The sequence below is a fragment of the Genypterus blacodes genome, unplaced genomic scaffold (assembly GCF_046128005.1).
Source record: "Genypterus blacodes isolate CSIRO-AG114 ecotype Tasmania unplaced genomic scaffold, CSIRO-AGI_Gbla_v1 ptg000057l_1, whole genome shotgun sequence".
Taxonomy (NCBI): Eukaryota; Metazoa; Chordata; class Actinopteri; order Ophidiiformes; family Ophidiidae; genus Genypterus; species Genypterus blacodes.
This window is the reverse complement of record NW_027466869.1, coordinates 3,061,041-3,073,151: the sequence shown is the minus strand read 5'-3', so window position 1 is coordinate 3,073,151 and position 12,111 is coordinate 3,061,041. Positions and strand designations below refer to the sequence as shown.

At 45.7% G+C, this 12,111-nt stretch overlaps 1 protein-coding gene across 3 annotated transcripts; it reads left to right on the top strand.

Moving 5' to 3' along the window:
- Window positions 1-188: 188 nt before the first annotated feature.
- On the top strand, window positions 189-2,978 carry LOC143002457 (uncharacterized). 3 transcript variants are annotated; one of them, XM_076152563.1, is made up of 3 exons: window positions 189-283; window positions 527-966; window positions 1,157-2,978. In XM_076152563.1, the coding sequence occupies exons 2-3, from the start codon at window positions 543-545 to the stop codon at window positions 2,539-2,541; spliced, it is 1,809 nt and encodes a 602-aa protein (XP_076008678.1). In that variant the 5' UTR covers window positions 189-283; window positions 527-542; the 3' UTR covers window positions 2,542-2,978. The 3 variants fall into 3 exon arrangements, with proteins under 3 accessions (XP_076008678.1, XP_076008677.1, XP_076008676.1); XM_076152562.1 differs by having other exon boundaries at window positions 524-966; XM_076152561.1 differs by having other exon boundaries at window positions 478-966.
- The last annotated feature ends 9,133 nt before the right edge of the window (window positions 2,979-12,111 follow it).

Here is a 12,111-nt window from a genome sequence, read left to right as displayed (position 1 = left end):
ACAACGCATATTTTTCAACTTCACATTTTTATTTTCATATGTACATTTCACCAAAGTAGTAAAGTTGACGGCTGTCATAAAATATTGCATTCTATTGACTTCTCTTCTTCACTTTAATTGGGTTGGTAGCTGCTACGTCATCACGCACAGGCTGATATGATTGGCTGGAGTCGCTGGGAGCGCTGTGCACTTCCGGTGTTGTTATCACGGCGAGCTGTCCGGTGTGTTACCGTCCGGATAAACACTCACAAGCGGCGTTAGGTCCGTCTTCTTATTACCGCAGGTAGGTTCCGTTATTATGGCATAAAAAACAACACGTGATGCTGACAGCTGCATGCAATCCATATAAACCACAGTGGTAGCAGGTGGAGCTAACGGCGGCTAATGCTACCGCCCCTGTATTAGAATGAAGATATAATGGCATTTGGCATTTGGTATTAGGAGATGATTAAATTGCCTCTTTATGTCTGTTAACAGTGTTTGTGTGTGTTCACCTCACCGACGTGTCAAACCACAACAAAAGAAGACCTCATGGTGATAACATGAAGAAGAAGTCTGCCAAGAAGAAGCCTTTGCACCACAAAGCAAGAATAGAGCAACAACACCTGGTTATAGTCAAATCTGAGTCTGAATCACACCTGGGCGACGAAGGGGATGGAGACTCTGAAGAAGCGCCCACCAATGGCCTCGGCGTTCAAATTAAAGAGGAGCCAGAGCCACGAGACATCAGTGGGGAGACGTCAGGCTGTTTGGACACTAATGGCACCTTCACGTCCAGCTCAGAGGGAAACATAAAGGAGGAGCCCGACTCTGACCATCCACCTGATTATGAATTCACAGAGGTGGAGGTCAAGGAGGAGTCGGAGGTGTGCGTCAAGGAGGAGAGAGGCGGCGAAGGGGACGGGGAGGAGACGGAGGATGCGGGGAAGAACCGAGAAGATGGTGATGAAGAGGGGGATGGTGCAGGTATGAGCAGGGTACTCCTACATGATTAGTATTTGATCATTTTATCATTGAATAATTATAATCGGAATACAAATCCATTCATTGTGTTACCAAGTTTCCTCTAGTTAACAATGTAGTATAAGTTGCAGCCAATTCAAATTGGTCCGTAATGTTTTTTGTCTCTCCTTTTTCTGTTTCTTCGTCTTTTAAGAGTCATCGTTTGAGTTCTTCCCTTGTCCGCACTGCACCGTCTCGTTCACCGACTTGGAGTTCTTGGAGAAGCACGTCAAGTGGGTCCACCAGAAGGAGTACCTGGCCAAGCTGAAGAAATGCCTCTCTGGCAGCAAACTCAACCTCAACCCCAAACACTCCTGTGCGGTCTGCAGCAGCACTTTCAACAATAAAGTACACCTACGGGTCCATGTGCAGGAAGCCCACCCTTCTCCCCCTCCCCGCAGGCTCCACCCCTGCCCAACGTGCGCCCGCAGCTTCCAGTACCTGAAGAATCTGAAGAACCACTGCCAGCGCTGGCACAACATGTCGGTGGTCACCAGAGGAGGACATCTGAGCTGTTCCAACTGTGGGAAGAGTTTCAAAACAACCTGGGGTCAAGGGCCTCATGTGTGCCACGAGCCCGAGCACTCCAACCCTCAGGATGAGCCCATCTGCCTGGACATTGGCGTGGAGTGTCAAGAATGCGGCAAAAAGGTCCGCACTCCTCAGAGTCTGGAGGATCACATGCGCATCCACACAGGGGATCGACCGTTTGTCTGCAAGGAATGTGGGAGGAGGTTTGTAGAGCGCAGCGGTTGGCGGCAACACATGAAAATACATTCGGGCGATAAGCCGCACAAATGCGAGGTGTGTGGAAAGGCCTTTTTACGATCGCACCATCTCAAGTGCCACCTGACCACCCACTCCGACAAGAAGGAATATTCCTGCTCGGAATGTGGCAAACAGTTTGGATTCAAGTCGAGTCTGGATCTCCACCTGAGGACGCATTCCAGTGAGAAACCTTTCCACTGCAGCGTGTGCGGGAAGAATTTTAACACCCGCAGAAACCTGAGGGTTCACTCCAAACTCCACACCAATGAGAAAGCACACCAGTGTGGGGACTGCGGGTTGAAAATCGGCGATCTCGGGGCTTTGAAAATCCACCTGCGGACTCACACGGGAGAAAGGCCGTACCACTGCACCGTGTGCGGCAATCGCTTCATCCGGCTCTCTCACCTCAGAAACCACCAGCGCACCCACACGGGCGAGAGGCCGTACAAATGCAACGAGTGCGACAAGAGCTTCACCCAGTCCGGCGACCTGGTGAAGCACAAGAGGATTCACTCCGGGGAGAAGCCCTTCGAATGTCCCGACTGCCACCGCTGTTACACTTCGTCCGGAGATCTGGGCAAGCACAGGAGGAGCCACACCAACCTGCGGCCCTACAGCTGCGAGGAGTGCGGTAAAGGCTTTCGCTTGTCGGGCCACTTAAAGACTCACATGCTCACGCACACGGGGGAGAAACCGTTCTCTTGCCCCAAATGCCTCCGCAGGTTCGCTCGCTCTCACCACCTGTCCGGTCACGTGCTTAAATGCCGCTGAGCTTCCTCCCGATTGCGTCACTTGTAGGAACTGTATGCAGATGGTATTATTAGAGGATAGTCTATGATCTTTTTTGTCACATTTAAAACAATCGTCTGTTTTGGGAAATTAATGTACTGTACGTAAAGCAACACATACAGGTAAATAGTTATTTATATGAACTGAAGCTGTAACTCTCTTGTCTGAAATTACTGTTTTAACTTATGTCGAAATGAAAACTTAACACACGACTCTAATGCACTACCACACACACACCTTGTAAGATTTAGCCCAGATGGTTTACGAAACTCTGTTGTAACAGAGGGGGAAGGAGAGTGTCATGCTGCAGGTGGAGATCAGCGGCACACAGAGATCTCACCTTGGGTTTGCTGTTGTGATCAATGCTGTATTATTTACAGAAACGTAATAAATTATTGAAGGAATGCATGAACACTGTTTGGCACTGTGTGAGAAACATGATTATTTGAAGCTTTTTAACTTTTTAACCACTCTGCCACGTTTTAAATCCATAAGAGGGATGATTGCATCACCAGAAACTAAGTGGAATGTGAAAAATATAATTGAATTGAAGGAAAATAGCAAGTTATAGCTTAAAATGGTTTGACGTTGAATATTTATGAACATGGGTGAAAGCATCGTATTAAACGGCACTTAAGAGAACACTGAAGCCCGAAGTCGGGGTGTCCCAGTTGGGCGGGTACAATTTATGTACTTTGACTATCGGAGCTCCGCCCACGAGGAAACGCCGCGCATTTTAAAACGCGCATACTCTCACATTAGCAGAAACGCCCCCATGATAAGGCAAAATTTGAAGTGTCGCCAAACTCTCCGCATATTCAGCACTGTTACCGTCATAAGACTCTATTTTAGAGCCGTATTAAGTGTTAAAACGCGCCGCCTTTGGTTGAGGCTGACAAACATAAATGTACATATGCGGACTCACCGCTACAAGCTGTCACACGGAGCTCATAGTGGCTTAAAGGCGTTCCGAAAACAAGCTAAAGCTAGCTTAACTGACAAAGTTATGGCTGGTTTGTTCAAACTGGTGCTAACTTCACTTCACTACATTTTCTCTACAAACCCAAGGTAAGTTCAGTTTGAAGTCATCTTAAGTTATCACTAAGTTCATGTTGCACTAACAAATTCTTGAGAATTTAATTATACTGCGTCATGTAGGTCGTATTAGCATTTTAGAACGTGCAAAGTCAGATTAAATACATGAATAACAGCAAGAAAATTAAAATTCACCTAGATAACCATTAATTAAAATATTGACTGTGTTCCATACCATAAAAAGTGATATAAGGGTATATTTGGGTTGAATAGACTCGTTACAGTAATTTCCCTCGGGATAATAAACTTTCATCTTATCTTATCTTATCTTATTTGTTCACTTTATTTAATGCGTATTTCTTTGTGTCTTCTGAGATAACTGTACTCACTGCAACAAACAATGATGTCACAGATTCAGCCAAACCTCAATAACATCTATTTTAAAGGATTTTCCAGAAAGTAAAGTGACTTTTCAGTGTTTGTTCTTTACGCTCTGAAGTGTAATTCATACCTTGTGTTCTGATGTGAATGTACTGACTGAAGAACCTTCTGGGTTGTACATTCTTCTCCCTCTCCTACAGACCTGAACTGTAACTTTCACCGAGCCCCGACTTCCTGCAGCAGTATGGCTGCGACGGGCGATATGCTATAGCGAGACAGACGAGCGCCCACAAGGCATCAGTCCCCAAAGGATGCTGCAGTGATACTTCTCAGTCTTCAAGACAGGTAAAAATTCATAACATCCTTTACAACAAATGTGACATGTCAAGAGCGTGGAGAGATTTTTGGTAAGATTTTACAAGTCTGCATGGGAATGTTGCTTCTGAAAAGCCTTATGCATGTTCAGAGTGGGCCAAGGCCTTTGAACAACAGCGGTAAACACATGAATATACATACAGGATTCCAGCCATATGAGTGTGAGGTGTGCAAGAACCAAACTCTCCCAGGCAGTTATTCTGCCTAAACACATGACAGCGCATACAGGAGAGAAACCATACTGCTGTTGCAAGTGTGGTAAGGCCTTTGCCTACGAGTCATCCACACACAAACAGACTCATTCAGTGGGAAGCTTTACTCGTTCAGAATGCAGACGAGAGCCTCAGTCGCAGGGATAAACTCAAATATGGCCCGAGGATCAATCAAAAAGCTGTGTGACTGGGATGACTGAGCGGTGAGCCTGCAGATACACAAAGGTACACCTGCGACGGCATATAAGGGGAGCGGCATCATGGCTGCAGGGTGCGTGAGAAGAGGATTCATTGAACATTTGCATACCCGTCGGCGTCTCCACACGCTGCTGAGAGGCTGTACAGATGTGACCAGTGTGAGGCAAGCTTGGTGCAACCTGCCCATCAGTCCAGATATGCAGGAGGAAAAGCTTATGTTTGTAATCGCGGATTCATCTGCGAAGAGATTTGTGCCGAGACGTTTCGCCTTAGGTCTCACAAGAAGATCCACTCAGGATTAATGTAATGGCCGTTTCACATGCAATGAGCACTTGAGGGTTCATTTTAGCAGATGTTTTACTAGAAAATAACCAGTCAAACAGGAATCTGAATGATTGATACCAGGGGTTGAATTATTCATCTTGGATTTACAAATAACACAGAGCTTGAGGAGGAGAGAAATGCAAAACTCCGAAGCCCACAAGACCTTAGTGGAGTTAGTTGAATAATAGCTGGACTGTTGGTAAATAATGGAGGGGAATGTGTACTTTTAGCTGGAGGAGCATTACAGTTTGACCACAGTTTTTGGCCTCGCTGACTTAATAAAGTAAAAGGTGAAATAGCACCAATGAATGACAGTAATGTTGCTGTTAAGAATAGGACAAATGTAAATGGCTGAAAAGAAGTAGTGATAGAAGAAGAAGTAAAATCTTATTTTAAAACCCAGCAATTCTTAGGAAGGAACCATTTAGATCAGTTTTTTAGTTTGTAGTGAAGTCGGAAGCGTTTAAAGGTTTATCTGTGAGAGCGTCTAATTTGCCCTTCATTATTTTGTAGGTCCTTGTGGGGAAAAAAGTAAATTTTTGAACTGAAAATTTTGAGATTTAAGACAAATTATGTCAAATTGCACTTAAAGGACTAATGTATGTTTGTAACCTCTTAGGTGTGTGTGTGTGTGTGTGTGTGTGTGTGTGTGTGTGTGTGTGTGTGTGTGTGTGTGTGTGTGTGTGTGTGTGTGGGGTAAGAACAATGGGGAGATGAACTGTCATTACAATATTTCAAGTAACCTTTGACAATGAAATGCGCTGCCCTGTAATTTGACATTATGGGTGTGTCTGTCCTGGATTATGTCACGCTTGGATCAAACTGAATAGATCTGCCTATAGTATGTATGTTTGTATGTTCATCAGAGGAACATCTGGCTCACGTGTTCATTTACACCCTGGATATGCATCACTTGGACAAGCACCACGAACAAACCTGTCTGGGTCAATTCAGCGGGAATTGGCCTATTATTTTTATGTCGGCGATTACGAGGACGGAGCCGTAACTACGACTCAGGCACAGATAACAAAGATGTATTTAGGGGTAAATAATATTGACTGTACCTTTGTTTAAAGCTGGAATCAATACTTCTCAAAGCGTGTCCATTTTTCATTTAGCCGCGTCATGTCTGTGCGGAGGAGGGGCAGAGAGATGAATGGGTGGATCCTCTAATTCCCCCTGTTGCAGTTATCATAATTGTTGAACAAGCACGGTTTTTAAAGATCGGGCTGGAGGAGAGGCAGGCCACACAAAGAAAGTTAATAGATTTGGAAAATTGAGATGGATTGCACAGCCGCCGTTTTCGGAGCGTTTCCATCGGCATGGCAGGCAAGGCAAGATGGACAAATATGATCCGGGTTTGGAAAGGTTGGTGGGGGGGGGGGAGGCGAGCAGGGCACCCTGACATATAAAGGCGTTATTGTTTAGTCTTTGCGTACCCCGCGTGTGTCTCTGTGGCAGGTACTAGTCGGTTATATATGGCAGTAGGAGGCTCGCGTTGGCTTTAAAAGCGGACGAGCCGGGATGATGAATTCTCCCGGAAAAAGGCCGCAGTGAGACGGCAGTAGTTCCTCTCTTGAGGCACCAGGGGGAAATGGATAGCTGTGGAAAGGATGCTTCAGGGAATATGCCAGCTGAGGAAATGTCTCTCCCTCTCTCCCTCTCTCCCTCTCTCTCTCAGACGCTTGCACCATTTGTTACAGCCGTGATAAAGAATGAGCCTGTGGTCAGCCGTTGCATGTACAAATTGGAAAACCCAAAAGTGTCCACGTCGTCTCTTATCCGAAACATTTCCCTGTGTTGTTCCAGCTGATAGTGCTCCCTGTGTGAGACCTCTTGACCCCGTCATTCGTCTGGTGAAGATGGCTTTTACTTCCTCTAAAGGACGTATACGATAGCCACACATCCAGACAGGCCTGTATTTGTTTCCGTCCGTTTTGATATCGGCTGTTGTTTTCCCATTTAATGCATTTGGGCTTTTCCCTGCTCCTCAGAAGTCTTTCCCATATCCAATTTTCACCTAGCCCATGTCCAATTTTCCCTAATATTCAGATGATTATGGCATGATGCTTTCCTTCCCTCCTTTCAGCATTCTGTTCCTCTCCTCCCCTCTCCCTATTTTCCCCTCCATTCTCTCTCTCTCTCTCCCTCTCTCTCTCCTCCTCAGATGCGTTTTTGACATTCGGCTACACGATATGAATGTTTACAATGACATTATGTTTTTATCGGCGCAGATACGGACGGACGACAATGGCTGAGAGTCTGCTGCAAATCATGTACAAATGGAAACATCAAACCTTACATTTATTTATCCTTCCCCGTTCCGAAGCCAAATGGCAAAAAACATTTTCAATCTGCCCCCCTTGACAGACAGTTGGTAGTGTTTTAGGTTGCAGTCTGAGAATTGAATTACCCCTCGATTGAATCTTATAAAAGTCCAGTTGAGGGGATTTTCGTTGGGTGATGTAATTTGAGCGATCCAATTTTCCTTGTATTTACTGTCTATATTTTTTGTCAATTTGGCAGAGGAACACATTTTGTGCGTTGGCGCCGGGTGTCACCGGTGTCGTCGCGCTACAGTGGTTTTGGTGTTGGCTTGGCCCCGGAGGTCAGCGTGTGTGGGAAGAGACGGTGGCTCTGCGGGGGCTTTTGCGGCGGCTCTCGGCCTGTCCCTTTGGGCTCCGGCGGGCCCGCATCCACTCCTCTCATTCATGAAGGGGTCAAAACACGGGTCACAACGCGCCGTTTGACTCCCCGCAACAGACGGGCGTGTGTGGGCGTAGATGAAACTGGGTATTTTGTGGCCCTTTGGTAAACTGCAGCTGGTAGCATTTCTTGCTTCTCTCCCTCTCTTAAGTCCAAATGTGCCTAAAAACATGGTTCACACAAAGGAAAAGGAGAGAAAACACCATTAAATTGTGTTACATTGAGTGCTACGAGTGGGCTGCCAAGTTACACATAAGGGATAGAAAGACCCTGTTTACTCCCTATTAGAATCACCACATTGACAGGCTTGTGGAGAGCCGAGCAAAAACTCTTCACTTCTTCTTCTCTAATGCCGAGGACCTGTGGTTGTCCCGGCCAACGTCTTCCCCTCCACGCCGGCCCGCATCACGGCGACTGCCGGAGTGGGATCTCTCTGACCAGGGCCTCCCTCCTCCTCCTCCTCCTCTCATCCCGCCATAACCTTTTGCTCTCTTGTCTCTTTAGTGGAGGGATAGAGATGTGGAGGGCGAGAGAGACTGACAGTGTGCGCTCCCCTGCTCAGTAAATATGAACTGCACCCAGCAGACAGACTCATTCATCACGGGAGAAAGAGGGGGAGCGGGTGGGGGGTGGTAAGGCAGAGCGGCGGAGGGACGGAGGAAGGACTAAGAGAAATGTCCGAGCGGAGAGGGAGGATGAGGAGGAAGAGGAGAGGTGGGAGGAATAGGAAGCAGATGGAGAGAGGATGAGAGAGAGGAAAGTGTTGGTGCAATGAGTGGGAGAGAGAGAGGGATGAACGGGGGGATGATTGAAGGATAAATAAAGGATAGTGGATGTGCACGGGGAGGGGAAGCCTCAAGCATGAGAAAGCTGATGAAATATAGGAGGACATTTTATATCTCATCACTGAGCGCGGCCCGTTGTTATGTCTCATTAGAGGTCTGCTGGTGTGATTGTCGACTGGGAGCGTCGCGTTATGGGAGCGGCACTGTGTTTTCACCGCCTTTCATTCGGGAGGTCTCACGCCGACTTGTTGCGCTTCACGTTTTGACCCTGAGCGCGCAACTCTCAGATCTCCAGCTGAACCCGAAGGTCACTCATCACCGTGATTCATGCGCTTCATGTATGTTAATGCCGAGAGAGTCCGTTGGCAGAATGAGTTCTCTTAAAATGCTGTATTAACCGGAAAATGTCATCATTTTAATCAGTTCCGATTTTAAACAGGAAATGCTGAGCAGTTTATTCTGTAAATTAAACATTTGAAACTAAATACTTTATATACACAATAGTAAAATAGTTTATTTCTATTTCTGCGTTTTGATGCTTTAACATTTTTTGCAATAATAGAAACTGATAACGAATGAGTGAGATGTGTACTTGTTGAGATACATATCTGATTATATTTTTAAGATTATTTCAATTTTTTTAAGTAGTTTATATCCATTTGAGATCTGTTCTATTCGTCACACTGCCATGTTAACCCAACACTCTCACCTCATATGTCAACACAGTTTTGTCTATCATTGTCTTCTGTCAAGTACAAATATATTTAGTTAAATGTGCCAAATTTACAAGTGACCTTCAGATTTAGGTTCTTTTTTTCTGAATTTTTAATCATTTCAGATTCCCTTTAAATGGAGGGGGACACTTGGACAACATAGTTCTTTGCCCTTTCTGGTCCATGTCCTCAATTTCCAACAACTTCCCCCTCTTCACTCCCACCAAAACCACCTCCTCTCCATCTTTTTCCACTCCACAGTAAGACAGCAGAGAGGGAAGATGATGTGTGACAGATGCCATATTTCGACTTTCTGTCAGGGAGATTAATATTGACACAGTGTGTTTCTTACCAGGGGCTTGTTGACTGTGTGTGTTGGGCTTTGATTTCATTATCCTCTGCTCAGCCACTTTTTTCTTAAGAATCAGACAATAACAGATGTGGCGACTGAAATAGAGACGCTCGTATCAGAGGGGCTGAGTGAACAAGTCGTCGTGCTGGGTGGAGACGGCCATCAGTCCTGTTTGCTGTGGAAGTGTAAACCCCCTAAGGATCCCCGGAGCGCAGGGACCCCTCGTACGCGCGTGACAATAGCATGGACCATAAGCTGCAATATAGGGTTGTCGTTGTTCCCATGCAGTCACGACACCGTCTCTGTATAAACATGTAAGAGCTGCACAATACATCTAGATGCCTAATGTAGCGCGAGACAAGAGAAGCTGTATCCTGGGCTGTGTTTTCAACTTATCACATTGTTTTAGCTGAGTGACATGAATGTTAAACTCCTCCGTGTTCCTGGTTATTACAGCCACATTTACATTTTTAGAATTTTCTGGAAATATCAATCAGCTCCAAAAACAGGCAGCTGCATCCTTCCTTTTGGACTTGCTTCATTTCTGTCCCTCGCTTTGTGCCTTTATTTGCGTCACCTGCTCATCCTTGTTCACAATGCACCATTCACAAGCATCTTCATCACCAGGCGCCGGAGCTCACCGGCCTTCATCACAGTCTTGTACTTGCCTGTGAGAACTTTCTGATTATTATCGAAACATTTCTGAGGCAGATACAAACAGATGGATCCTACAGCTTCCTGATTTTGTAATTTCAAAGCGTGGAGCTTGCCGTTAGTGGGAGAATAAAATCAATAGGCCTCTCTGGAGAGGAGTAGGTATAGGCTTATATCTTATGATATGAGAGAGGATCCCAAACAGGAAACATGGCAGAAAGAGGAGGAAATAGGGAGGAGCGAAGAAGCTTCAGCGAATAAACAAATAGAAAGCAAAACAGGAGAGATAATGCAAGGAGGAGACAAGAGGCCGAGGGGGGAAACAGTTGTCGCCGGAGACTTTTATTGACTTTTCTCCCCCCCACTCTATCCACGTGACTACCAGATAAATTCACACACTGCGTGTGTGTGTCTGTAAGAGAGAGAGAGAGCGTAGAAGGGGAGAGGGAGAGAAATGAGAAAATAAATTACTCTGGAAAGATATGACGATAGGCTACACGCGGCTTTAAATCTAAAAGGGAATTCGCGACACACTCGACCAATTTGTCACTGTGCTTTTTGCCTCTTTTCATTTCTTTTTTGGTACTTTCCCCCCTATTATTTTTCACCCCTTCAATACCCCGATGCCCCTAATTTACCCCACTTTTCCCATGTAGGCCTGTCCAATTCTTCTTCACTATATGTTTTCCAAATGTATCTACACATTATAGCTGTCCTGGTGGTGTCATAGGTCTTATTTTTTTTCTATCCTTCCGTCTGTCTTTCTGTCTTTTTAGCCTTTCTTAGTAACCTACTTGCTCTTAGTCTTAGTCTTATAGAATATTAGGTGTTTCCTCCACAATCAGCTACGACGTTCATGTGCCTATTTGTAATTTATGACAAATCCATAAATCCATCCACCTGAGCTCCTCTTTGTATAGGTTTCCCTTCATCTGTAACTACAATCAAGATCCGTGCCTCCTCCTCCTCTTCCTCCTCCTCCTCCTCCTTTTGCAAAACGCACAGGCCAATCAAAATCTGAGAGGAAATGAGATGCATCGAAAAAAAAAAAGGAAGAAAGAGCAGTGAGCAGCATCACTGCGAAGTATGGCTGGAAAAGAGGTGGAAGAATGGAATGGAAAAGAGAAAAGAAAGAAAACGCAGACTTAAAGTATACCCCCCCTCTCTTTTATTTAATTTAGACGCCAGGCGAAAATCGATCCTGCCATTCGATACGCAATCCGAATCAAGGCGAATTAAGCGGGCGGAAATTAACTCTGAAAATATTTTTGATGGAGTGGCTTGTAGTCTCTCGGCCAAATGGACTGCAAAGTGGAACAAATGACAGGGGCCTAGTGGTGGAGACAGCGCCGCTCCATCTTCCATTAGGCCGTAATGGGATAGGTCCAGCCCCCTAGCTCGACTCGGCTGCATTAATCAAAACAGCCGCTATATGAAGATTTATGGTTCTCCACTCTAGCGGAGCCGGAGCCGGAGCCAGTTCCCGGTGTGTATGTTTGAAGGAGGAGGGGGGTCGGGGGACTCTCCCTTTCTCACCCCCACCCACACCCACACACCCACACCCCCTTTCTCTCCATCCATCCTATAGATGTTGCCCCTACCTGTGGGGCCTTTACACACACACACACACAAGCAAGCTTTTAATCCAGACACTGTGTAATCACATTTTGACATTTTTGTCAACAGGCAAGTGTTTATGTTGACACGGTGATATACGTGTTAATAGCAGGTCTGCATGCATTATGGTCATCTTATTTAATCAGTGTGTGTGTATGTGTGTGTGTGAGAGTTTTAAAAGGCCCTGACTGGATTTCAGA